General features: G+C 53.6%; 2 protein-coding genes across 3 annotated transcripts; one reads left to right on the top strand and one right to left on the bottom strand.

The window, feature by feature from the left end:
* The first annotated feature begins 304 nt into the window (after window positions 1-304).
* On the top strand, window positions 305-4,104 carry LOC120837136 (uncharacterized protein K02A2.6-like). 2 transcript variants are annotated; one of them, XM_040206340.2, is made up of 2 exons: window positions 305-439; window positions 2,995-4,103. In XM_040206340.2, exons 1-2 carry the CDS (start codon window positions 308-310, stop codon window positions 4,018-4,020), a joined length of 1,158 nt encoding a protein of 385 aa, XP_040062274.1. In that variant the 5' UTR covers window positions 305-307; the 3' UTR covers window positions 4,021-4,103. The 2 variants fall into 2 exon arrangements, with proteins under 2 accessions (XP_040062274.1, XP_040062279.1); XM_040206345.3 differs by lacking the exon at window positions 305-439 and adding an exon at window positions 875-1,332 and having other exon boundaries at window positions 3,547-4,104.
* A 3,346-nt stretch (window positions 4,105-7,450) lies between these two features.
* Window positions 7,451-15,965, bottom strand: LOC120837132 (uncharacterized protein K02A2.6-like). Its single transcript, XM_040206333.3, has 2 exons — window positions 14,257-15,965; window positions 7,451-7,627 (listed from the first exon to the last, which is right to left on the bottom strand). Exons 1-2 carry the CDS (start codon window positions 15,614-15,616, stop codon window positions 7,605-7,607), a joined length of 1,383 nt encoding a protein of 460 aa, XP_040062267.1. The 5' UTR covers window positions 15,617-15,965; the 3' UTR covers window positions 7,451-7,604.
* Between the last annotated feature and the right edge of the window lie 11,608 nt (window positions 15,966-27,573).

Raw genomic sequence — 27,573 nt, 5'->3', positions numbered from 1 at the left:
GGGGTTGCATCGGCTCCGGCCATTTTTCAGAGAAAAATGGAAACCATGCTGGCCGGCCTGCCAGCAGGGTAGACATATTTGGCAAAAACCGATGATAATACGTCAGCAATCCAATAAAGGCCCGGAGCTCGCTGACGTTCGTAGGGCTTGGGGCCTGTCGGATGGCGTCCAGATTCTTCTCGATGGGGTGAAGCCCTTCCTGGTCCACTCTGTGGCCCAAGTAGCAAATTTCACTTTTCCTAAACGTACACTTCGACTGCCGCAGCCGCACACCCAGACGGAGTGGTTTACTTGGTCCCAGAAAGAGATGCTCAATCTACTCCACGAGGCTCACCAGGGGGCGACGGCCATGAAAAGGGTAGCCCGGACGTTGTTTTGGTGGCCCGGATTGGACGGTGAGGTAGAACGACTGGCTCGTCTTTGTCACAACTGCACACAGGCGTGCTTGCTGGAGGCATAGGAGCAGCCTGTGTGCAGTTGTGACAAAGACGAGCCAGTCGTTCTACCTCACCGTCCAATCCGGGCCACCAAACAACGTCCGGGCTACCCTTTTCATGGCCGTCGCCCCCTGGTGAGCCTCGTGGAGTAGATTGAGCATCTCTTTCTGGGACCAAGTAAACCACTCCGTCTGGGTGTGCGGCTGCGGCAGTCGAAGTATGCTTCAACGCGTACGATGTAGGAGTCCCACTTATCTCTGCTGTCGTCGAAGGCAGGCACTTGAAAGCTGGTCGAGTTACGGGGTATCGGGAGCGAAGCGGGAAACCTGATAAGGAACAGATGTCGTCGTTGTTGGCGGACGCGTCAGCAGAAGATGATGACTTGTGCATTTCGTCGGTGTACGCAATCAAGTCGCAAGCTGCAACGGTCGGTTTGGTTCAACCAGTCAGGAAGAAGCTTTGCTGGGGAGGCATTGACGTCAGCATGGAAATAGACACTGGCTCTCCTGTCTGCGTCATTCCTCGGAACGTGTATCTTCAGTGCCGAAACCGCTGGCCTAGCCTTGCAAAAAGTGAACTGAGACTGAATTGTTATCTCGGGAAATTGCCCATCTTAGGAGAGCTGCATCTGGACGTTGCTTTCCAGGGCCGCACGGTTCCTGCAAACCTGGTGGTGTTGGATTGCCTTGGACCCAGCCTTTGTGGCCGGGATGTAATCAACAAGTTGAACTTGCTTGGCGCAGAAGTGGCCTCTGTTTCCGCTCACCGAGACCACCAGGATTTGGAATCCCTGCTGAGCGACTTCCAGGACCTGTTCGAGCCCGGTCTAGGAGCCATCGAGGGGCCCCCCGTACATCTCTACCTGAAGGAAGGAGCTCGCCCGAAATTCATGAAGGCAAGACCCGTTCCTTACGCTCTGAGAGATAAGGTCTCTGAGGAGTTAGACCGTCTTGTTCAAACTGGAGTTTTGTCTCCAATAACGCATTCAGAATGGGCGGCGCCGATCGTTCCTGTGCGGAAAAGTGATGGATCCGTTAGAATTTGCGGAGATTTTAAGTTGACTGTGAATGCTGCCTGTGCTACTGAACAGTACCCTCTGCCCAGCATAGCAGACATTTTTGCGTCGATGCGTGGTGGGGCAGTGTACAGTACGTTAGATCTGCGAGACGCGTATAACCAGGTACCGTTAGACAAAGATTCCAAAAAACTGGCGGTGATTAATACACATCGCGGGCTCTTCCAGTACAACCGGTTGCCGTTCGGGGTTGCATCGGCTCCGGCCATTTTTCAGAGAAAAATGGAAACCATGCTGGCCGGCCTGCCAGGAGTGCAGGTGTACTTGGATGACGTGTTGGTGGCTGAGCAGCCGGGAACTGAAAATCTAAGGGCAGTGCTGCAACGATTTCAAGACATGGGTGTGCGGCTGCGGCAGTCGAAGTGTACGTTTAGGAAAAGTGAAATTTGCTACTTGGGCCACAGAGTGGACCAGGAAGGGCTTCACCCCATCGAGAAGAATCTGGACGCCATCCGACAGGCCCCAAGCCCTACGAACGTCAGCGAGCTCCGGGCCTTTATTGGATTGTTGACGTATTATCATCGGTTTTTGCCAAATATGTCTACCCTGCTGGCACCGCTTTACGAGCTCTTAGAAAAAAATAAAGTATGGCAATGGGGACCGAGACAACGAGACTCCGTGGAAAAGGCCAAGACAGTATTGCTAAAATCTCCCGTGTTGACCTTTTTTGATCCAAGTAAACCACTCCGTCTGGAATGCGATGCCTCGCCAACAGGAGTAGGAGCTGTACTGTCGCACCGATTGGGGTCTGTCGACCGACCGATCGCCTTCCGTTCCCGAAGCCTGACATCAGCAGAAAAAAATTATTCCCAAATAGAGAAAGAGGCACTCGCCTTGGTGTTCGCCGTGACCAAGTTCAGGGATTACTTGCTAGGTCGACAGTTCGTTCTCGTCACCGACCACCAACCCCTGGTGGGTCTGCTGAGAGAGGACCGGCCGATACCTCTGCTGGCATCGGGAAGAATTCAAAGGTGGGCCCTTCTACTCAGCGACTTCCTGTACAAAATCGAATTTCGCCCCGGGAAACTCAACGCGAACGCGGACGCCCTCAGCCGATTGCCCCTTCCACAGACCGAGGAGAGCCGAGAGGAGGAGCTGCCAGAGTACGTGTTCGCGATACAGTGCATGGATGAAGCGTTCCTGCCGGCACGGCAGCTAAAAGAGCTCAGTGCCGAGGACAGAACACTGACTACAGTAAAAAGCTTCGTAATGCGTGGCTGGCCGAAAATTCTAACCAAAGAACAGCATGAGCTGCATCCTTACTTTTGCAGAAGGCAGGAGTTGACTGTCGTCCAGGACCTGCTCTACTGGGGACAGCGAGTCGTCATTCCAGGGGCAGCCCAGAAAGAGATGCTCAATCTACTCCACGAGGCTCACCAGGGGGCGACGGCCATGAAAAGGGTAGCCCGGACGTTGTTTTGGTGGCCCGGATTGGACGGTGAGGTAGAACGACTGGCTCGTCTTTGTCACAACTGCACACAGGCTGCTCCTATGCCTCCAGCAAGCACGCCTGTTAACTGGCCAGAAACGGGAGAAAATTGGGCGCGCTTGCACATTGATTTCGCTGGGCCAATTGAAAACAAAATGCTGCTGGTGGTAGTGGATTCACACACTAAGTGGATCGAAGTATGCGTAATGCGCTCGGCCACCACTGAAGCCACCATAAGGGAGCTCAGAGAGATGTTCAGCCGATTCGGCTTACCACGTGCGATTGTGTCAGACAACGGGACTCAGTTTACTAGTCAGCAGTTTGGCGAGTTCCTGGAACGAAATCACGTGGAGCATTTAAAAACCGCCCCGTATCACCCACAATCTAATGGATTGGCAGAGCGGGCGGTCAGAACGGTAAAAGAGTCCCTAGCCAAGTTGTCAACCGGGGATTTGGAAGAGAAGTTGGCGAAAGTGTTGCTGTCTTACCGTCGCACTCCACTGTCGGACGGGAAATCACCGGCCGAGCGCTTACTCGGTTTCCAAGTACGCTCGCGCGTCGACACTGCTGTGCCGTCAAGACGTGTGTGCTCGCCTGACTTACAGGTCCCAACCATTCGCCCTCATGCTGCCGTGTGGTACCGGAACTTCGGGCAAGGTGAAAAATGGTTGCCCGGGGTGGTGGAGAGCAACCACGGCGCTCGCATGACTGTGGTATCTACTCCCGGAGGCAACGTCCGCCGTCATCTCGATCAACTGCGGTTACGGGAGGTCAAGGCGGAAACCAGCGAGGCACCCGCCGCCAGCGGTTCAGCAGTACCTGCACCCTCTCCCAAGAGCCCTGCTGACCAGTTGGCCCGAGCCGCAGCCGCCAGCGGTTCAGCGGTACCTGTACCCTCTCCCACGAGCCCTGCTGACCAGTTGGCCCGAGCCGCGGTACCTGCAGCCTCGGCCAAGAGCCCTGCGAACGAGTTGTACGGCGACGCCACGACCTCAAGCGAGCCCGAAGACAGCTGTGTGCCGTTCCAGCTGCGACGGTCCACTCGGACTCGGAAACCCATTGATCGCCTTCAATTATAAGAGAAGGAGAATTGTTATCACTTCGGCCGAGTCACCGAAGCATGACTTACTGTTATCCGCCTTTTGGTTGTTTTATTAACTGCGTTGCCATTGGTCCGTGGAGCGCTATATATAGTTCCACGCGGGCCCGAAATAAACCGTTTATACCCTGGTAGCCGGCCTGCCTGTTTGGTCCTCGCGGTTCTGTCATACTTGGGCCACAGAGTGGACCAGGAAGGGCTTCACCCCATCGAGAAGAATCTGGACGCCATCCGACAGGCCCCAAGCCCTACGAACGTCAGCGAGCTCCGGGCCTTTATTGGATTGTTGACGTATTATCATCGGTTTTTGCCAAATATGTCTACCCTGCTGGCACCGCTTTACGAGCTCTTAGAAAAAAATAAAGTATGGCAATGGGGACCGAGACAACGAGACTCCGTGGAAAAGGCCAAGACAGTATTGCTAAAATCTCCCGTGTTGACCTTTTTTGATCCAAGTAAACCACTCCTTCTGGAATGCGATGCCTCGCCAACAGGAGTAGGAGCTGTACTGTCGCACCGATTGGGGTCTGTCGACCGACCAATCGCCTTCCGTTCCCGAAGCCTGACATCAGCAGAAAAAAATTATTCCCAAATAGAGAAAGAGGCACTCGCCTTGGTGTTCGCCGTGACCAAGGCGAGTGCCTCTTTCTCTATTTGGGAATAATTTTTTTCTGCTGATGTCAGGCTTCGGGAACGGAAGGCGATTGGTCGGTCGACAGACCCCAATCGGTGCGACAGTACAGCTCCTACTCCTGTTGGCGAGGCATCGCATTCCAGACGGAGTGGTTTACTTGGATCAAAAAAGGTCAACACGGGAGATTTTAGCAATACTGTCTTGGCCTTTTCCACGGAGTCTCGTTGTCTCGGTCCCCATTGCCATACTTTATTTTTTTCTAAGAGCTCGTAAAGCGGTGCCAGCAGGGTAGACATATTTGGCAAAAACCGATGATAATACGTCAACAATCCAATAAAGGCCCGGAGCTCGCTGACGTTCGTAGGGCTTGGGGCCTGTCGGATGGCGTCCAGATTCTTCTCGATGGGGTGAAGCCCTTCCTGGTCCACTCTGTGGCCCAAGTAGCAAATTTCACTTTTCCTAAACGTACACTTCGACTGCCGCAGCCGCACACCCATGTCTTGAAATCGTTGCAGCACTGCCCTTAGATTTTCAGTTCCCGGCTGCTCAGCCACCAACACGTCATCCAAGTACACCTGCACTCCTGGCAGGCCGGCCAGCATGGTTTCCATTTTTCTCTGAAAAATGGCCGGAGCCGATGCAACCCCGAACGGCAACCGGTTGTACTGGAAGAGCCCGCGATGTGTATTAATCACCGCCAGTTTTTTGGAATCTTTGTCTAACGGTACCTGGTTATACGCGTCTCGCAGATCTAACGTACTGTACACTGCCCCACCACGCATCGACGCAAAAATGTCTGCTATGCTGGGCAGAGGGTACTGTTCAGTAGCACAGGCAGCATTCACAGTCAACTTAAAATCTCCGCAAATTCTAACGGATCCATCACTTTTCCGCACAGGAACGATCGGCGCCGCCCATTCTGAATGCGTTATTGGAGACAAAACTCCAGTTTGAACAAGACGGTCTAACTCCTCAGAGACCTTATCTCTCAGAGCGTAAGGAACGGGTCTTGCCTTCATGAATTTCGGGCGAGCTCCTTCCTTCAGGTAGAGATGTACGGGGGGCCCCTCGATGGCTCCTAGACCGGGCTCGAACAGGTCCTGGAAGTCGCTCAGCAGGGATTCCAAATCCTGGTGGTCTCGGTGAGCGGAAACAGAGGCCACTTCTGCGCCAAGCAAGTTCAACTTGTTGATTACATCCCGGCCACAAAGGCTGGGTCCAAGGCAATCCAACACCACCAGGTTTGCAGGAACCGTGCGGCCCTGGAAAGCAACGTCCAGATGCAGCTCTCCTAAGATGGGCAATTTCCCGAGATAACAATTCAGTCTCAGTTCACTTTTTGCAAGGCTAGGCCAGCGGTTTCGGCACTGAAGATACACGTTCCGAGGAATGACGCAGACAGGAGAGCCAGTGTCTATTTCCATGCTGACGTCAATGCCTCCCCAGCAAAGCTTCTTCCTGACTGGTTGAACCAAACCGACCGTTGCAGCTTGCGACTTGATTGCGTACACCGACGAAATGCACAAGTCATCATCTTCTGCTGACGCGTCCGCCAACAACGACGACATCTGTTCCTTATCAGGTTTCCCGCTTCGCTCCCGATACCCCGTAGCTCGACACTTTCTGGCTAGGTGCCCTTGCTTTCCACAGCGAAAACACGTTTTCGTTTTGTGGCCGCAGTTTTCCCCGGTGTGTGAGGAACTTCCACAGCGCCCACACGCTGCTACCGAAAGGTGCTTCTCCCGCCCGTACACATTTCTTGACGGCTGTTTCACCATTTTGTGTATGGCCCCTTCCTTCGTTTCTGGCCTTTGCATTTGTTCTACTTCGGAATCAGCTGCTTCCGCTGCGGCTGCTACTTCTTCCGCCTCATTCAACGTAAGGTCCCGCCGTGACAGCAACCTTCGCTGGACGTCTCTACTTCTCACACCGCACACAATTCGATCCCGTAGCATCCGGTCAAGGCTCATGCCAAAGTTGCAGTTTTCCGCAATTTTGCGGATCTGCACAACGAACTCTCGTACGCTCTCAGTTGGTTGTTGCACGCGGTTGAAAAATTTATAGCTCTCGGCTATTTCATTGCGCTTAGGCGCGTAGTGCTGCTCTAGGAATTCCACAGCTTCTTCATACGATAACTCGTTCACCTTTCGCGGGGCACAGCTACCACTTAAGACTTCTATCGTATGCGTGCCGAGTGCCGAAACTAGCAGCGCTCTCTTGGTCTTTCCACTGGCAATAGCATTTCCCTCGAAGTATGCTTCAACGCGTACGATGTAGGAGTCCCACTTATCTCTGCTGTCGTCGAAGGCAGGCACTTGAAAGCTGGTCGGCGTCGCCATTGCCCCCGTCTCGGATCTTGAGCAGCCCTTGCCTCCTGCCCGGCGGAGTTCGGCGCCTCGTCGCCACTGTTGTCACTTTGACATCTCGCAGTATGACAGAACCGCGAGGACCAAACAGGCAGGCCGGCTACCAGGGTATGAACGGTTTATTTCGGGCCCGCGTGGAACTATATATAGCGCTCCACGGACCAATGGCAACGCAGTTAATAAAACAAACAAAAGGCGGATAAGGTTCAGGGATTACTTGCTAGGTCGACAGTTCGTTCTCGTCACCGACCACCAACCCCTGGTGGGTCTGCTGAGAGAGGACCGGCCGATACCTCTGCTGGCATCGGGAAGAATTCAAAGGTGGGCCCTTCTACTCAGCGACTTCCAGTACAAAATCGAATTTCGCCCCGGGAAACTCAACGCCCCGGGGTGGTGGGGAGCACACAGGCTACCAGGGTATGAACGGTTTATTTCGGGCCCGCGTGGAACTATATATAGCGCTCCACGGACCAATGGCAACGCAGTTAATAAAACAAACAAAAGGCGGATAACAGTAAGTCATGCTTCGGTGACTCGGCCGAAGTGATAACAATTCTCCTTCTCTTATAATTGAAGGCGATCAATGGGTTTCCGAGTCCGAGTGGACCGTCGCAGCTGGAACGGCACACAGCTGTCTTCGGGCTCGCTTGAGGTCGTGGCGTCGCCGTACAACTCGTTCGCAGGGCTCTTGGCCGAGGCTGCAGGTACCGCGGCTCGGGCCAACTGGTCAGCAGGGCTCGTGGGAGAGGGTACAGGTACCGCTGAACCACTGGCGGCTGCGGCTCGGGCCAACTGGTCAGCAGGGCTCCTGGGAGAGGGTGCAGGTACTGCTGAACCGCTGGCGGCGGGTGCCTCGCTGGTTTCCGCCTTGACCTCCCGTAACCGCAGTTGATCGAGATGACGGCGGACGTTGCCTCCGGGAGTAGATACCACAGTCATGCGAGCGCCGTGGTTGCTCTCCACCACCCCGGGCAACCATTTTTCACCTTGCCCGAAGTTCCGGTACCACACGGCAGCATGAGGGCGGATGGTTGGGACCTGTAAGTCAGGCGAGCACACACGTCTTGACGGCACAACTGTGGCGACGAGGCGCCGAACTCCGCCGGGCAGGAGGCAAGGGCTGCTCAAGATCCGAGACGGGGGCAATGGCGACGCCGACCAGCTTTCAAGTGCCTGCCTTCGACGACAGCAGAGATAAGTGGGACTCCTACATCGTACGCGTTGAAGCATACTTCGAGGGAAATGCTATTGCCAGTGGAAAGACCAAGAGAGCGCTGCTAGTTTCGGCACTCGGCACGCATACGATAGAAGTCTTAAGTGGTAGCTGTGCCCCGCGAAAGGTGAACGAGTTATCGTATGAAGAAGCTGTGGAATTCCTAGAGCAGCACTACGCGCCTAAGCGCAATGAAATAGCCGAGAGCTATAAATTTTTCAACCGCGTGCAACAACCAACTGAGAGCGTACGAGAGTTCGTTGTGCAGATCCGCAAAATTGCGGAAAACTGCAACTTTGGCATGAGCCTTGACCGGATGCTACGGGATCGAATTGTGTGCGGTGTGAGAAGTAGAGACGTCCAGCGAAGGTTGCTGTCACGGCGGGACCTTACGTTGAATGAGGCGGAAGAAGTAGCAGCCGCAGCGGAAGCAGCTGATTCCGAAGTAGAACAAATGCAAAGGCCAGAAACGAAGGAAGGGGCCATACACAAAATGGTGAAACAGCCGTCAAGAAATGTGTACGGGCGGGAGAAGCACCTTTCGGTAGCAGCGTGTGGGCGCTGTGGAAGTTCCTCACACACCGGGGAAAACTGCGGCCACAAAACGAAAACGTGTTTTCGCTGTGGAAAGCAAGGGCACCTAGCCAGAAAGTGTCGAGCTACGGGGTATCGGGAGCGAAGCGGGAAACCTGATAAGGAACAGATGTCGTCGTTGTTGGCGGACGCGTCAGCAGAAGATGATGACTTGTGCATTTCGTCGGTGTACGCAATCAAGTCGCAAGCTGCAACGGTCGGTTTGGTTCAACCAGTCAGGAAGAAGCTTTGCTGGGGAGGCATTGACGTCAGCATGGAAATAGACACTGGCTCTCCTGTCTGCGTCATTCCTCGGAACGTGTATCTTCAGTGCCGAAACCGCTGGCCTAGCCTTGCAAAAAGTGAACTGAGACTGAATTGTTATCTCGGGAAATTGCCCATCTTAGGAGAGCTGCATCTGGACGTTGCTTTCCAGGGCCGCACGGTTCCTGCAAACCTGGTGGTGTTGGATTGCCTTGGACCCAGCCTTTGTGGCCGGGATGTAATCAACAAGTTGAACTTGCTTGGCGCAGAAGTGGCCTCTGTTTCCGCTCACCGAGACCACCAGGATTTGGAATCCCTGCTGAGCGACTTCCAGGACCTGTTCGAGCCCGGTCTAGGAGCCATCGAGGGGCCCCCCGTACATCTCTACCTGAAGGAAGGAGCTCGCCCGAAATTCATGAAGGCAAGACCCGTTCCTTACGCTCTGAGAGATAAGGTCTCTGAGGAGTTAGACCGTCTTGTTCAAACTGGAGTTTTGTCTCCAATAACGCATTCAGAATGGGCGGCGCCGATCGTTCCTGTGCGGAAAAGTGATGGATCCGTTAGAATTTGCGGAGATTTTAAGTTGACTGTGAATGCTGCCTGTGCTACTGAACAGTACCCTCTGCCCAGCATAGCAGACATTTTTGCGTCGATGCGTGGTGGGGCAGTGTACAGTACGTTAGATCTGCGAGACGCGTATAACCAGGTACCGTTAGACAAAGATTCCAAAAAACTGGCGGTGATTAATACACATCGCGGGCTCTTCCAGTACAACCGGTTGCCGTTCGGGGTTGCATCGGCTCCGGCCATTTTTCAGAGAAAAATGGAAACCATGCTGGCCGGCCTGCCAGGAGTGCAGGTGTACTTGGATGACGTGTTGGTGGCTGAGCAGCCGGGAACTGAAAATCTAAGGGCAGTGCTGCAACGATTTCAAGACATGGGTGTGCGGCTGCGGCAGTCGAAGTGTACGTTTAGGAAAAGTGAAATTTGCTACTTGGGCCACAGAGTGGACCAGGAAGGGCTTCACCCCATCGAGAAGAATCTGGACGCCATCCGACAGGCCCCAAGCCCTACGAACGTCAGCGAGCTCCGGGCCTTTATTGGATTGTTGACGTATTATCATCGGTTTTTGCCAAATATGTCTACCCTGCTGGCACCGCTTTACGAGCTCTTAGAAAAAAATAAAGTATGGCAATGGGGACCGAGACAACGAGACTCCGTGGAAAAGGCCAAGACAGTATTGCTAAAATCTCCCGTGTTGACCTTTTTTTGATCCAAGTAAACCACTCCGTCTGGAATGCGATGCCTCGCCAACAGGAGTAGGAGCTGTACTGTCGCACCGATTGGGGTCTGTCGACCGACCAATCGCCTTCCGTTCCCGAAGCCTGACATCAGCAGAAAAAAATTATTCCCAAATAGAGAAAGAGGCACTCGCCTTAGTGTTCGCCGTGACCAAGTTCAGGGATTACTTGCTAGGTCGACAGTTCGTTCTCGTCACCGACCACCAACCCCTGGTGGGTCTGCTGAGAGAGGACCGGCCGATACCTCTGCTGGCATCGGGAAGAATTCAAAGGTGGGCCCTTCTACTCAGCGACTTCCAGTACAAAATCGAATTTCGCCCCGGGAAACTCAACGCGAACGCGGACGCCCTCAGCCGATTGCCCCTTCCACAGACCGAGGAGAGCCGAGAGGAGGAGCTGCCAGAGTACGTGTTCGCGATACAGTGCATGGATGAAGCGTTCCTGCCGGCACGGCAGCTAAAAGAGCTCAGTGCCGAGGACAGAACACTGACTACAGTAAAAAGCTTCGTAATGCGTGGCTGGCCGAAAATTCTAACCAAAGAACAGCATGAGCTGCATCCTTACTTTTGCAGAAGGCAGGAGTTGACTGTCGTCCAGGACCTGCTCTACTGGGGACAGCGAGTCGTCATTCCAGGGGCAGCCCAGAAAGAGATGCTCAATCTACTCCACGAGGCTCACCAGGGGGCGACGGCCATGAAAAGGGTAGCCCGGACGTTGTTTTGGTGGCCCGGATTGGACGGTGAGGTAGAACGACTGGCTCGTCTTTGTCACAACTGCACACAGGCTGCTCCTATGCCTCCAGCAAGCACGCCTGTTAACTGGCCAGAAACGAAGGAAGGGGCCATACACAAAATGGTGAAACACCATTTTGTGTACCTTTTATTAACTGCGTTGCCATTGGTCCGTGGAGCGCTATATATAGTTCCACGCGGGCCCGAAATAAACCGTTCATACCCTGGTAGCCGGCCTGCCTGTTTGGTCCTCGCGGTTCTGTCATACTGCGAGATGTCAAAGTGACAACAGTGGCGACGAGGCGCCGAACTCCGCCGGGCAGGAGGCAAGGGCTGCTCAAGATCCGAGACGGGGGCAATGGCGACGCCGACCAGCTTTCAAGTGCCTGCCTTCGACGACAGCAGAGATAAGTGGGACTCCTACATCGTACGCGTTGAAGCATACTTCGAGGGAAATGCTATTGCCAGTGGAAAGACCAAGAGAGCGCTGCTAGTTTCGGCACAAGGCACGCATACGATAGAAGTCTTAAGTGGTAGCTGTGCCCCGCGAAAGGTGAACGAGTTATCGTATGAAGAAGCTGTGGAATTCCTAGAGCAGCACTACGCGCCTAAGCGCAATGAAATAGCCGAGAGCTATAAATTTTTCAACCGCGTGCAACAACCAACTGAGAGCGTACGAGAGTTCGTTGTGCAGATCCGCAAAATTGCGGAAAACTGCAACTTTGGCATGAGCCTTGACCGGATGCTACGGGATCGAATTGTGTGCGGTGTGAGAAGTAGAGACGTCCAGCGAAGGTTGCTGTCACGGCGGGACCTTACGTTGAATGAGGCGGAAGAAGTAGCAGCCGCAGCGGAAGCAGCTGATTCCGAAGTAGAACAAATGCAAAGGCCAGAAACGAAGGAAGGGGCCATACACAAAATGGTGAAACAGCCGTCAAGAAATGTGTACGGGCGGGAGAAGCACCTTTCGGTAGCAGCGTGTGGGCGCTGTGGAAGTTCCTCACACACCGGGGAAAACTGCGGCCACAAAACGAAAACGTGTTTTCGCTGTGGAAAGCAAGGGCACCTAGCCAGAAAGTGTCGAGCTACGGGGTATCGGGAGCGAAGCGGGAAACCTGATAAGGAACAGATGTCGTCGTTGTTGGCGGACGCGTCAGCAGAAGATGATGACTTGTGCATTTCGTCGGTGTACGCAATCAAGTCGCAAGCTGCAACGGTCGGTTTGGTTCAACCAGTCAGGAAGAAGCTTTGCTGGGGAGGCATTGACGTCAGCATGGAAATAGACACTGGCTCTCCTGTCTGCGTCATTCCTCGGAACGTGTATCTTCAGTGCCGAAACCGCTGGCCTAGCCTTGCAAAAAGTGAACTGAGACTGAATTGTTATCTCGGGAAATTGCCCATCTTAGGAGAGCTGCATCTGGACGTTGCTTTCCAGGGCCGCACGGTTCCTGCAAACCTGGTGGTGTTGGATTGCCTTGGACCCAGCCTTTGTGGCCGGGATGTAATCAACAAGTTGAACTTGCTTGGCGCAGAAGTGGCCTCTGTTTCCGCTCACCGAGACCACCAGGATTTGGAATCCCTGCTGAGCGACTTCCAGGACCTGTTCGAGCCCGGTCTAGGAGCCATCGAGGGGCCCCCCGTACATCTCTACCTGAAGGAAGGAGCTCGCCCGAAATTCATGAAGGCAAGACCCGTTCCTTACGCTCTGAGAGATAAGGTCTCTGAGGAGTTAGACCGTCTTGTTCAAACTGGAGTTTTGTCTCCAATAACGCATTCAGAATGGGCGGCGCCGATCGTTCCTGTGCGGAAAAGTGATGGATCCGTTAGAATTTGCGGAGATTTTAAGTTGACTGTGAATGCTGCCTGTGCTACTGAACAGTACCCTCTGCCCAGCATAGCAGACATTTTTGCGTCGATGCGTGGTGGGGCAGTGTACAGTACGTTAGATCTGCGAGACGCGTATAACCAGGTACCGTTAGACAAAGATTCCAAAAAACTGGCGGTGATTAATACACATCGCGGGCTCTTCCAGTACAACCGGTTGCCGTTCGGGGTTGCATCGGCTCCGGCCATTTTTCAGAGAAAAATGGAAACCATGCTGGCCGGCCTGCCAGGAGTGCAGGTGTACTTGGATGACGTGTTGGTGGCTGAGCAGCCGGGAACTGAAAATCTAAGGGCAGTGCTGCAACGATTTCAAGACATGGGTGTGCGGCTGCGGCAGTCGAAGTGTACGTTTAGGAAAAGTGAAATTTGCTACTTGGGCCACAGAGTGGACCAGGAAGGGCTTCACCCCATCGAGAAGAATCTGGACGCCATCCGACAGGCCCCAAGCCCTACGAACGTCAGCGAGCTCCGGGCCTTTATTGGATTGTTGACGTATTATCATCGGTTTTTGCCAAATATGTCTACCCTGCTGGCACCGCTTTACGAGCTCTTAGAAAAAAATAAAGTATGGCAATGGGGACCGAGACAACGAGACTCCGTGGAAAAGGCCAAGACAGTATTGCTAAAATCTCCCGTGTTGACCTTTTTTGATCCAAGTAAACCACTCCGTCTGGAATGCGATGCCTCGCCAACAGGAGTAGGAGCTGTACTGTCGCACCGATTGGGGTCTGTCGACCGACCAATCGCCTTCCGTTCCCGAAGCCTGACATCAGCAGAAAAAAATTATTCCCAAATAGAGAAAGAGGCACTCGCCTTGGTGTTCGCCGTGACCAAGTTCAGGGATTACTTGCTAGGTCGACAGTTCGTTCTCGTCACCGACCACCAACCCCTGGTGGGTCTGCTGAGAGAGGACCGGCCGATACCTCTGCTGGCATCGGGAAGAATTCAAAGGTGGGCCCTTCTACTCAGCGACTTCCAGTACAAAATCGAATTTCGCCCCGGGAAACTCAACGCGAACGCGGACGCCCTCAGCCGATTGCCCCTTCCACAGACCGAGGAGAGCCGAGAGGAGGAGCTGCCAGAGTACGTGTTCGCGATACAGTGCATGGATGAAGCGTTCCTGCCGGCACGGCAGCTAAAAGAGCTCAGTGCCGAGGACAGAACACTGACTACAGTAAAAAGCTTCGTAATGCGTGGCTGGCCGAAGTGATAACAATTCTCCTTCTCTTATAATTGAAGGCGATCAATGGGTTTCCGAGTCCGAGTGGACCGTCGCAGCTGGAACGGCACACAGCTGTCTTCGGGCTCGCTTGAGGTCGTGGCGTCGCCGTACAACTCGTTCGCAGGGCTCTTGGCCGAGGCTGCAGGTACCGCGGCTCGGGCCAACTGGTCAGCAGGGCTCGTGGGAGAGGGTACAGGTACCGCTGAACCGCTGGCGGCTGCGGCTCGGGCCAACTGGTCAGCAGGGCTCCTGGGAGAGGGTGCAGGTACTGCTGAACCGCTGGCGGCGGGTGCCTCGCTGGTTTCCGCCTTGACCTCCCGTAACCGCAGTTGATCGAGATGACGGCGGACGTTGCCTCCGGGAGTAGATACCACAGTCATGCGAGCGCCGTGGTTGCTCTCCACCACCCCGGGCAACCATTTTTCACCTTGCCCGAAGTTCCGGTACCACACGGCAGCATGAGGGCGGATGGTTGGGACCTGTAAGTCAGGCGAGCACACACGTCTTGACGGCACAGCAGTGTCGACGCGCGAGCGTACTTGGAAACCGAGTAAGCGCTCGGCCGGTGATTTCCCGTCCGACAGTGGAGTGCGACGGTAAGACAGCAACACTTTCGCCAACTTCTCTTCCAAATCCCCGGTTGACAACTTGGCTAGGGACTCTTTTACCGTTCTGACCGCCCGCTCTGCCAATCCATTAGATTGTGGGTGATACGGGGCGGTTTTTAAATGCTCCACGTGATTTCGTTCCAGGAACTCGCCAAACTGCTGACTAGTAAACTGAGTCCCGTTGTCTGACACAATCGCACGTGGTAAGCCGAATCGGCTGAACATCTCTCTGAGCTCCCTTATGGTGGCTTCAGTGGTGGCCGAGCGCATTACGCATACTTCGATCCACTTAGTGTGTGAATCCACTACCACCAGCAGCATTTTGTTTTCAATTGGCCCAGCGAAATCAATGTGCAAGCGCGCCCAATTTTCTCCCGTTTCTGGCCAGTTAACAGGCGTGCTTGCTGGAGGCATAGGAGCAGCCTGTGTGCAGTTGTGACAAAGACGAGCCAGTCGTTCTACCTCACCGTCCAATCCGGGCCACCAAAACAACGTCCGGGCTACCCTTTTCATGGCCGTCGCCCCCTGGTGAGCCTCGTGGAGTAGATTGAGCATCTCTTTCTGGGCTGCCCCTGGAATGACGACTCGCTGTCCCCAGTAGAGCAGGTCCTGGACGACAGTCAACTCCTGCCTTCTGCAAAAGTAAGGATGCAGCTCATGCTGTTCTTTGGTTAGAATTTTCGGCCAGCCACGCATTACGAAGCTTTTTACTGTAGTCAGTGTTCTGTCCTCGGCACTGAGCTCTTTTAGCTGCCGTGCCGGCAGGAACGCTTCATCCATGCACTGTATCGCGAACACGTACTCTGGCAGCTCCTCCTCTCGGCTCTCCTCGGTCTGTGGAAGGGGCAATCGGCTGAGGGCGTCCGCGTTCGCGTTGAGTTTCCCGGGGCGAAATTCGATTTTGTACTGGAAGTCGCTGAGTAGAAGGGCCCACCTTTGAATTCTTCCCGATGCCAGCAGAGGTATCGGCCGGTCCTCTCTCAGCAGACCCACCAGGGGTTGGTGGTCGGTGACGAGAACGAACTGTCGACCTAGCAAGTAATCCCTGAACTTGGTCACGGCGAACACCAAGGCGAGTGCCTCTTTCTCTATTTGGGAATAATTTTTTTCTGCTGATGTCAGGCTTCGGGAACGGAAGGCGATTGGTCGGTCGACAGACCCCAATCGGTGCGACAGTACAGCTCCTACTCCTGTTGGCGAGGCATCGCATTCCAGACGGAGTGGTTTACTTGGATCAAAAAAGGTCAACACGGGAGATTTTAGCAATACTGTCTTGGCCTTTTCCACGGAGTCTCGTTGTCTCGGTCCCCATTGCCATACTTTATTTTTTGTCGTCGTTGTTGGCGGACGCGTCAGCAGAAGATGATGACTTGTGCATTTCGTCGGTGTACGCAATCAAGTCGCAAGCTGCAACGGTCGGTTTGGTTCAACCAGTCAGGAAGAAGCTTTGCTGGGGAGGCATTGACGTCAGCATGGAAATAGACACTGGCTCTCCTGTCTGCGTCATTCCTCGGAACGTGTATCTTCAGTGCCGAAACCGCTGGCCTAGCCTTGCAAAAAGTGAACTGAGACTGAATTGTTATCTCGGGAAATTGCCCATCTTAGGAGAGCTGCATCTGGACGTTGCTTTCCAGGGCCGCACGGTTCCTGCAAACCTGGTGGTGTTGGTTTGCCTTGGACCCAGCCTTTGTGGCCGGGATGTAATCAACAAGTTGAACTTGCTTGGCGCAGAAGTGGCCTCTGTTTCCGCTCACCGAGACCACCAGGATTTGGAATCCCTGCTGAGCGACTTCCAGGACCTGTTCGAGCCCGGTCTAGGAGCCATCGAGGGGCCCCCCGTACATCTCTACCTGAAGGAAGGAGCTCGCCCGAAATTCATGAAGGCAAGACCCGTTCCTTACGCTCTGAGAGATAAGGTCTCTGAGGAGTTAGACCGTCTTGTTCAAACTGGAGTTTTGTCTCCAATAACGCATTCAGAATGGGCGGCGCCGATCGTTCCTGTGCGGAAAAGTGATGGATCCGTTAGAATTTGCGGAGATTTTAAGTTGACTGTGAATGCTGCCTGTGCTACTGAACAGTACCCTCTGCCCAGCATAGCAGACATTTTTGCGTCGATGCGTGGTGGGGCAGTGTACAGTACGTTAGATCTGCGAGACGCGTATAACCAGGTACCGTTAGACAAAGATTCCAAAAAACTGGCGGTGATTAATACACATCGCGGGCTCTTCCAGTACAACCGGTTGCCGTTCGGGGTTGCATCGGCTCCGGCCATTTTTCAGAGAAAAATGGAAACCATGCTGGCCGGCCTGCCAGGAGTGCAGGTGTACTTGGATGACGTGTTGGTGGCTGAGCAGCCGGGAACTGAAAATCTAAGGGCAGTGCTGCAACGATTTCAAGACATGGGTGTGCGGCTGCGGCAGTCGAAGTGTACGTTTAGGAAAAGTGAAATTTGCTACTTGGGCCACAGAGTGGACCAGGAAGGGCTTCACCCCATCGAGAAGAATCTGGACGCCATCCGACAGGCCCCAAGCCCTACGAACGTCAGCGAGCTCCGGGCCTTTATTGGATTGTTGACGTATTATCATCGGTTTTTGCCAAATATGTCTACCCTGCTGGCACCGCTTTACGAGCTCTTAGAAAAAAATAAAGTATGGCAATGGGGACCGAGACAACGAGACTCCGTGGAAAAGGCCAAGACAGTATTGCTAAAATCTCCCGTGTTGACCTTTTTTGATCCAAGTAAACCACTCCGTCTGGAATGCGATGCCTCGCCAACAGGAGTAGGAGCTGTACTGTCGCACCGATTGGGGTCTGTCGACCGACCAATCGCCTTCCGTTCCCGAAGCCTGACATCAGCAGAAAAAAATTATTCCCAAATAGAGAAAGAGGCACTCGCCTTGGTGTTCGCCGTGACCAAGTTCAGGGATTACTTGCTAGGTCGACAGTTCGTTCTCGTCACCGACCACCAACCCCTGGTGGGTCTGCTGAGAGAGGACCGGCCGATACCTCTGCTGGCATCGGGAAGAATTCAAAGGTGGGCCCTTCTACTCAGCGACAGGGACAACAGTGGCGACGAGGCGCCGAACTCCGCCGGGCAGGAGGCAAGGGCTGCTCAAGATCCGAGACGGGGGCAATGGCGACGCCGACCAGCTTTCAAGTGCCTGCCTTCGACGACAGCAGAGATAAGTGGGACTCCTACATCGTACGCGTTGAAGCATACTTCGAGGGAAATGCTATTGCCAGTGGAAAGACCAAGAGAGCGCTGCTAGTTTCGGCACTCGGCACGCATACGATAGAAGTCTTAAGTGGTAGCTGTGCCCCGCGAAAGGTGAACGAGTTATCGTATGAAGAAGCTGTGGAATTCCTAGAGCAGCACTACGCGCCTAAGCGCAATGAAATAGCCGAGAGCTATAAATTTTTCAACCGCGTGCAACAACCAACTGAGAGCGTACGAGAGTTCGTTGTGCAGATCCGCAAAATTGCGGAAAACTGCAACTTTGGCATGAGCCTTGACCGGATGCTACGGGATCGAATTGTGTGCGGTGTGAGAAGTAGAGACGTCCAGCGAAGGTTGCTGTCACGGCGGGACCTTACGTTGAATGAGGCGGAAGAAGTAGCAGCCGCAGCGGAAGCAGCTGATTCCGAAGTAGAACAAATGCAAAGGCCAGAAACGAAGGAAGGGGCCATACACAAAATGGTGAAACAGCCGTCAAGAAATGTGTACGGGCGGGAGAAGCACCTTTCGGTAGCAGCGTGTGGGCGCTGTGGAAGTTCCTCACACACCGGGGAAAACTGCGGCCACAAAACGAAAACGTGTTTTCGCTGTGGAAAGCAAGGGCACCTAGCCAGAAAGTGTCGAGCTACGGGGTATCGGGAGCGAAGCGGGAAACCTGATAAGGAACAGATGTCGTCGTTGTTGGCGGACGCGTCAGCAGAAGATGATGACTTGTGCATTTCGTCGGTGTACGCAATCAAGTCGCAAGCTGCAACGGTCGGTTTGGTTCAACCAGTCAGGAAGAAGCTTTGCTGGGGAGGCATTGACGTCAGCATGGAAATAGACACTGGCTCTCCTGTCTGCGTCATTCCTCGGAACGTGTATCTTCAGTGCCGAAACCGCTGGCCTAGCCTTGCAAAAAGTGAACTGAGACTGAATTGTTATCTCGGGAAATTGCCCATCTTAGGAGAGCTGCATCTGGACGTTGCTTTCCAGGGCCGCACGGTTCCTGCAAACCTGGTGGTGTTGGATTGCCTTGGACCCAGCCTTTGTGGCCGGGATGTAATCAACAAGTTGAACTTGCTTGGCGCAGAAGTGGCCTCTGTTTCCGCTCACCGAGACCACCAGGATTTGGAATCCCTGCTGAGCGACTTCCAGGACCTGTTCGAGCCCGGTCTAGGAGCCATCGAGGGGCCCCCCGTACATCTCTACCTGAAGGAAGGAGCTCGCCCGAAATTCATGAAGGCAAGACCCGTTCCTTACGCTCTGAGAGATAAGGTCTCTGAGGAGTTAGACCGTCTTGTTCAAACTGGAGTTTTGTCTCCAATAACGCATTCAGAATGGGCGGCGCCGATCGTTCCTGTGCGGAAAAGTGATGGATCCGTTAGAATTTGCGGAGATTTTAAGTTGACTGTGAATGCTGCCTGTGCTACTGAACAGTACCCTCTGCCCAGCATAGCAGACATTTTTGCGTCGATGCGTGGTGGGGCAGTGTACAGTACGTTAGATCTGCGAGACGCGTATAACCAGGTACCGTTAGACAAAGATTCCAAAAAACTGGCGGTGATTAATACACATCGCGGGCTCTTCCAGTACAACCGGTTGCCGTTCGGGGTTGCATCGGCTCCGGCCATTTTTCAGAGAAAAATGGAAACCATGCTGGCCGGCCTGCCAGGAGTGCAGGTGTACTTGGATGACGTGTTGGTGGCTGAGCAGCCGGGAACTGAAAATCTAAGGGCAGTGCTGCAACGATTTCAAGACATGGGTGTGCGGCTGCGGCAGTCGAAGTGTACGTTTAGGAAAAGTGAAATTTGCTACTTGGGCCACAGAGTGGACCAGGAAGGGCTTCACCCCATCGAGAAGAATCTGGACGCCATCCGACAGGCCCCAAGCCCTACGAACGTCAGCGAGCTCCGGGCCTTTATTGGATTGTTGACGTATTATCATCGGTTTTTGCCAAATATGTCTACCCTGCTGGCACCGCTTTACGAGCTCTTAGAAAAAAATAAAGTATGGCAATGGGGACCGAGACAACGAGACTCCGTGGAAAAGGCCAAGACAGTATTGCTAAAATCTCCCGTGTTGACCTTTTTTGATCCAAGTAAACCACTCCGTCTGGAATGCGATGCCTCGCCAACAGGAGTAGGAGCTGTACTGTCGCACCGATTGGGGTCTGTCGACCGACCAATCGCCTTCCGTTCCCGAAGCCTGACATCAGCAGAAAAAAATTATTCCCAAATAGAGAAAGAGGCACTCGCCTTGGTGTTCGCCGTGACCAAGTTCAGGGATTACTTGCTAGGTCGACAGTTCGTTCTCGTCACCGACCACCAACCCCTGGTGGGTCTGCTGAGAGAGGACCGGCCGATACCTCTGCTGGCATCGGGAAGAATTCAAAGGTGGGCCCTTCTACTCAGCGATCGGCGCCGCCCATTCTGAATGCGTTATTGGAGACAAAACTCCAGTTTGAACAAGACGGTCTAACTCCTCAGAGACCTTATCTCTCAGAGCGTAAGGAACGGGTCTTGCCTTCATGAATTTCGGGCGAGCTCCTTCCTTCAGGTAGAGATGTACGGGGGGGCCCCTCGATGGCTCCTAGACCGGGCTCGAACAGGTCCTGGAAGTCGCTCAGCAGGGATTCCAAATCCCCGGTTGACAACTTGGCTAGGGACTCTTTTACCGTTCTGACCGCCCGCTCTGCCAATCCATTAGATTGTGGGTGATACGGGGCGGTTTTTAAATGCTCCACGTGATTTCGTTCCAGGAACTCGCCAAACTGCTGACTAGTAAACTGAGTCCCTTTGTCTGACACAATCGCACGTGGTAAGCCGAATCGGCTGAACATCTCTCTGAGCTCCCTTATGGTGGCTTCAGTGGTGGCCGAGCGCATTACGCATACTTCGATCCACTTAGTGTGTGAATCCACTACCACCAGCAGCATTTTGTTTTCAATTGGCCCAGCGAAATCAATGTGCAAGCGCGCCCAATTTTCTCCCGTTTCTGGCCAGTTAACAGGCGTGCTTGCTGGAGGCATAGGAGCAGCCTGTGTGCAGTTGTGACAAAGACGAGCCAGTCGTTCTACCTCACCGTCCAATCCGGGCCACCAAAACAACGTCCGGGCTACCCTTTTCATGGCCGTCGCCCCCTGGTGAGCCTCGTGGAGTAGATTGAGCATCTCTTTCTGGGCTGCCCCTGGAATGACGACTCGCTGTCCCCAGTAGAGCAGGTCCTGGACGACAGTCAACTCCTGCCTTCTGCAAAAGTAAGGATGCAGCTCATGCTGTTCTTTGGTTAGAATTTTCGGCCAGCCACGCATTACGAAGCTTTTTACTGTAGTCAGTGTTCTGTCCTCGGCACTGAGCTCTTTTAGCTGCCGTGCCGGCAGGAACGCTTCATCCATGCACTGTATCGCGAACACGTACTCTGGCAGCTCCTCCTCTCGGCTCTCCTCGGTCTGTGGAAGGGGCAATCGGCTGAGGGCGTCCGCGTTCGCGTTGAGTTTCCCGGGGCGAAATTCGATTTTGTACTGGAAGTCGCTGAGTAGAAGGGCCCACCTTTGAATTCTTCCCGATGCCAGCAGAGGTATCGGCCGGTCCTCTCTCAGCAGACCCACCAGGGGTTGGTGGTCGGTGACGAGAACGAACTGTCGACCTAGCAAGTAATCCCTGAACTTGGTCACGGCGAACACCAAGGCGAGTGCCTCTTTCTCTATTTGGGAATAATTTTTTTCTGCTGATGTCAGGCTTCGGGAACGGAAGGCGATTGGTCGGTCGACAGACCCCAATCGGTGCGACAGTACAGCTCCTACTCCTGTTGGCGAGGCATCGCATTCCAGACGGAGTGGTTTACTTGGATCAAAAAAGGTCAACACGGGAGATTTTAGCAATACTGTCTTGGCCTTTTCCACGGAGTCTCGTTGTCTCGGTCCCCATTGCCATACTTTATTTTTTTCTAAGAGCTCGTAAAGCGGTGCCAGCAGGGTAGACATATTTGGCAAAAACCGATGATAATACGTCAACAATCCAATAAAGGCCCGGAGCTCGCTGACGTTCGTAGGGCTTGGGGCCTGTCGGATGGCGTCCAGATTCTTCTCGATGGGGTGAAGCCCTTCCTGGTCCACTCTGTGGCCCAAGTAGCAAATTTCACTTTTCCTAAACGTACACTTCGACTGCCGCAGCCGCACACCCATGTCTTGAAATCGTTGCAGCACTGCCCTTAGATTTTCAGTTCCCGGCTGCTCAGCCACCAACACGTCATCCAAGTACACCTGCACTCCTGGCAGGCCGGCCAGCATGGTTTCCATTTTTCTCTGAAAAATGGCCGGAGCCGATGCAACCCCGAACGGCAACCGGTTGTACTGGAAGAGCCCGCGATGTGTATTAATCACCGCCAGTTTTTTGGAATCTTTGTCTAACGGTACCTGGTTATACGCGTCTCGCAGATCTAACGTACTGTACACTGCCCCACCACGCATCGACGCAAAAATGTCTGCTATGCTGGGCAGAGGGTACTGTTCAGTAGCACAGGCAGCATTCACAGTCAACTTAAAATCTCCGCAAATTCTAACGGATCCATCACTTTTCCGCACAGGAACGATCGGCGCCGCCCATTCTGAATGCGTTATTGGAGACAAAACTCCAGTTTGAACAAGACGGTCTAACTCCTCAGAGACCTTATCTCTCAGAGCGTAAGGAACGGGTCTTGCCTTCATGAATTTCGGGCGAGCTCCTTCCTTCAGGTAGAGATGTACGGGGGGCCCCTCGATGGCTCCTAGACCGGGCTCGAACAGGTCCTGGAAGTCGCTCAGCAGGGATTCCAAATCCTGGTGGTCTCGGTGAGCGGAAACAGAGGCCACTTCTGCGCCAAGCAAGTTCAACTTGTTGATTACATCCCGGCCACAAAGGCTGGGTCCAAGGCAATCCAACACCACCAGGTTTGCAGGAACCGTGCGGCCCTGGAAAGCAACGTCCAGATGCAGCTCTCCTAAGATGGGCAATTTCCCGAGATAACAATTCAGTCTCAGTTCACTTTTTGCAAGGCTAGGCCAGCGGTTTCGGCACTGAAGATACACGTTCCGAGGAATGACGCAGACAGGAGAGCCAGTGTCTATTTCCATGCTGACGTCAATGCCTCCCCAGCAAAGCTTCTTCCTGACTGGTTGAACCAAACCGACCGTTGCAGCTTGCGACTTGATTGCGTACACCGACGAAATGCACAAGTCATCATCTTCTGCTGACGCGTCCGCCAACAACGACGACATCTGTTCCTTATCAGGTTTCCCGCTTCGCTCCCGATACCCCGTAGCTCGACACTTTCTGGCTAGGTGCCCTTGCTTTCCACAGCGAAAACACGTTTTCGTTTTGTGGCCGCAGTTTTCCCCGGTGTGTGAGGAACTTCCACAGCGCCCACACGCTGCTACCGAAAGGTGCTTCTCCCGCCCGTACACATTTCTTGACGGCTGTTTCACCATTTTGTGTATGGCCCCTTCCTTCGTTTCTGGCCTTTGCATTTGTTCTACTTCGGAATCAGCTGCTTCCGCTGCGGCTGCTACTTCTTCCGCCTCATTCAACGTAAGGTCCCGCCGTGACAGCAACCTTCGCTGGACGTCTCTACTTCTCACACCGCACACAATTCGATCCCGTAGCATCCGGTCAAGGCTCATGCCAAAGTTGCAGTTTTCCGCAATTTTGCGGATCTGCACAACGAACTCTCGTACGCTCTCAGTTGGTTGTTGCACGCGGTTGAAAAATTTATAGCTCTCGGCTATTTCATTGCGCTTAGGCGCGTAGTGCTGCTCTAGGAATTCCACAGCTTCTTCATACGATAACTCGTTCACCTTTCGCGGGGCACAGCTACCACTTAAGACTTCTATCGTATGCGTGCCGAGTGCCGAAACTAGCAGCGCTCTCTTGGTCTTTCCACTGGCAATAGCATTTCCCTCGAAGTATGCTTCAACGCGTACGATGTAGGAGTCCCACTTATCTCTGCTGTCGTCGAAGGCAGGCACTTGAAAGCTGGTCGGCGTCGCCATTGCCCCCGTCTCGGATCTTGAGCAGCCCTTGCCTCCTGCCCGGCGGAGTTCGGCGCCTCGTCGTCACTGTTGTCACTTTGACATCTCGCAGTATGACAGAACCGCGAGGACCAAACAGGCAGGCCGGCTACCAGGGTATGAACGGTTTATTTCGGGCCCGCGTGGAACTATATATAGCGCTCCACGGACCAATGGCAACGCAGTTAATAAAACAAACAAAAGGCGGATAACAGTAAGTCATGCTTCGGTGACTCGGCCGAAGTGATAACAGAATGTAGTTCCAGAAATGAGTAACATTGCCCTATTGGAAAAACGTACAAGTAACAAACCTGCTGCTTGTACAGCTCTGGTATGACACCACCATAATTTCTTTGTGTTACGTATGCAGCTAGTTTGGTTTGTCGTTCTGCATAACTGGAGATACTGGCACCGCTGTGGCTCCGGGTCTGTCTATACTGGCAGCCACTTTGCTTGCCGATATGATTCGGTGTGGCTGGTATGATTTTGCGTCCGATGACGTAGGCGACTGCCGTCTTTCCAACGAAACGCTTATTCCACAGGACCACCGGTATAACCAAATCATACATGCAGAAAAACGACCGCCATCTTCCAACAAAAACGTCCATCGTTCACCACCGCTATCGTTACATACACCATACATGTCGAAAAAGAACATAGCCACGTTTACACGAATGCGACTTAGTCGCATTGAATCCAGTTGCCGCATTCAATATGCGGTCATGTAAACGGCATAATGCGCAAAGCGCATCGCATTTTGGAACGGGGAGGATTATCGGAAGGCGCTCGCTGCGGGAGCGAGTGAACAGCTGAGAACATGGCGGCGGCCAACCTCGTCGGCGGCGCGGAGAGCGGTCCCGCAATTTTTTTTCCGAGAACGCAAGCTTTTATTGCGACCATAAGTAAGCGGAATATAGCGGAGCTGCTCGGTGAGGGCGGCCCCGTCCAAACCTTTGCGAAGTACGACTTGCGCGTCCGAAGGGGTCAGAAAGGCTTCGGTGCAAGCACGAATGACACCGAGAGCTCCGAGCACTGTAGAGCACTGCATGGTAGCGCAGAACGAGCAGCTCCTACCTCGGTGCAGTTCCTGGCTCCGCAAGAGCCTCTCGGACTCGGGGTCCGGTTGGTCTGGTCGCGATCGGCGAGGTCTAGCGCGGCGAAACGCGGAGGCTTCCTCAAAGCGTGCACACACACGTCGCCTCTCGTTCAGAGTGAACCGGCGGGCCGGCCTGGAGTCCTAAACGCCTTCCGTCTCCCAACTTCTTCCACAGCACCGAAGACAGCGGGCACGATCTTTACGTTCACTGAATGCGTCGAAAGGCCTCCACGTGCGATGCACCGGAAAACGTGGTGCGGCTGGTGCCGGAACGGAACTGCATAGCTTCGAGCTTTGAGTCAACGTGCACGGCAACAAACCGATCGTGACACCAAGCCGCGGATACCTCATCACCGGTCGACAGCGGCAAACGGCCCGTTGCTCGTATCGTGGGCCGTGACTCGTACTCGGCCAACTTGGCGTCTTTTCGTGGCCCCTCGCGTCGTCGCAACCAGCCACAAACCCGACAAACCCACCAGCCCGAAACCGTAGCGACCGTAGCCTGAGTTGGAGAAAAGCGAAACCGAAACTTAAAGCTTCCGCCCAGTGGCTTCCGCTGCCGCGGCTTTTCTAACTTCGCGGCTTCCACTTCCGGTCGTCGCGGAGATGGCGAAGATAGAGCGGTGGTGGGGGTCGTTGGCTCGTTTACGGTTACGGGACAGATGTTTTGCGGTCCGTTTCTACTGCGTCTCTGGCTCTCAACTGGACGGCGCCTCTCATAGTTCAACCAGGCGTGGTCAGCCTGCGTCAGGCCGGCTCGACTCGTCCGATCGCCGGACCGCAGGCGACTTCCAAGTACGGCCGTTAGGCCTAGGATCCGAAGGCCTAGGATCCGTGAAGCGGTAAGCGAATCTCGTCCCGTTTTCGTTCTACTTTTAAATTACGTTAGGTGCGCTACAGTATAAGCATGCGTGCCAAGTGTTCGTGACGATTTTGAACTAGAATAATTGTGCTTCATTGCGGTCATCTGCCGAAAATGTAAATCGAGCAATGAACGAGGAGCCATGCTTGAAAACGGTGTATGTCCGATGTTAACTTCTACCTGGGCGGCTAAAAAAAAAAAGACTGGTTACGGTTGTATGCGAGGCTGGTCCCAATGCAATGGTAAGCACTTAGATCGCCTTTCTGAACGGCATGTTAGCAATATAGCGATCAACGAGACGAGCGACGGCGAGAAGCTACGAGAGCCGGCGCCGAGCGCCGAAGATTAATCACTCTCGCTGCTTGCGCCGCTCGGTTCTTGGGCTTCTAGAAAACGTCGCTCAATGCCTTGGTCGCTCGCACCAATCGCTTTCATAATGTGTGTCTCGCCGCGCGGCTGACTGCCGTGTTTATTCAATATAAATCAACCTTTTTTTTTTTTTTTTCTTTTTTTTTCTCGGAAATTGGGACTAAAGAATTTCGGCACCTACATTCGCGACCAAATTTTGCGACCCTACCGGAGGCATGAAGCTATCGAGTCACCGAGCCGGCGTTGCCGTAGAGCCGCGCCGCTTCTTGTTTCAAAAAGCTTTTGGTTGCCGAAATGGCTCGCCGCCCGCGGTGGCCGGTCGGGCGTCGGATTTCGACATCGCGCCTCTAGCGTTCCCCTTGCTGGGCAACGGGTAAGGAGAGGAACGCGATGCGCCGTGCACTTTACCCTCCATCCTCGCAAACGCGCACAAAAAAAAAAAAAAAAAATGTTATTTTTGTTAGTTGCTTGAGGCGGCTCGGCTCGCGTGTTGCTCATGGCGACACGGCGGCTTTGCTTGCGTCTTTGTAGTTTGTCTTCCGTCGCTTCGCACCTTCTTTCCTTTCCTGTCGTCATTTTACAACGGTGTCAGTGAAGTATTGCTGCGAATTTGCGAGGATGTCTACCCAGCTGACGAAGCTTGGGACAATGATAACATGTCCAGAAGTTCTGACGGTGATGAAGTTTTTGGCATCGCCCCGTGATTTAGCTGAGAGTGATGTAAATAAACGTTTTTTTTCTTTCTTTTGCCCAAAATTTCCCCTGTTCTTAAAAATAAAAAAAAAGGTCGACCTATATTTGAATTTGTTTTTGTTTTTTTTTGTTCTTGGTGGATCCAATAAATAGGGTTCGACCTATTTTCGAGTAAATACGGTAACTTTAATTATTATTTTGGGTTACGTCGGACGCAACTCGAATGCTTGACAGTTACGTTGGGCGTAACTTTAATTTTTATTTCGGGTTCCGTCGGACGTGACGTTAGACACTCCGTTACACTTAAGGAAAATAGGGGCTGCTGCCCTATTGAAAAAACCAGCTTAAGCTGGTTAAGCTGGTCCCAGCTTCAAGCTGGGTTATTGCCCCAGCATGCCCAGCTTGGCATGGTGGTTAATCTGGTCATGCTGGGACCAGCTTGGCAAGCTGGTCCCAG

Source organism: Ixodes scapularis, unplaced genomic scaffold, assembly GCF_016920785.2.
Source record: "Ixodes scapularis isolate PalLabHiFi unplaced genomic scaffold, ASM1692078v2 PGA_scaffold2__306_contigs__length_199485367, whole genome shotgun sequence".
NCBI lineage: Eukaryota > Metazoa > Arthropoda > Arachnida > Ixodida > Ixodidae > Ixodes > Ixodes scapularis.
This window is presented reverse-complemented; position numbering and strand designations above follow the sequence as displayed.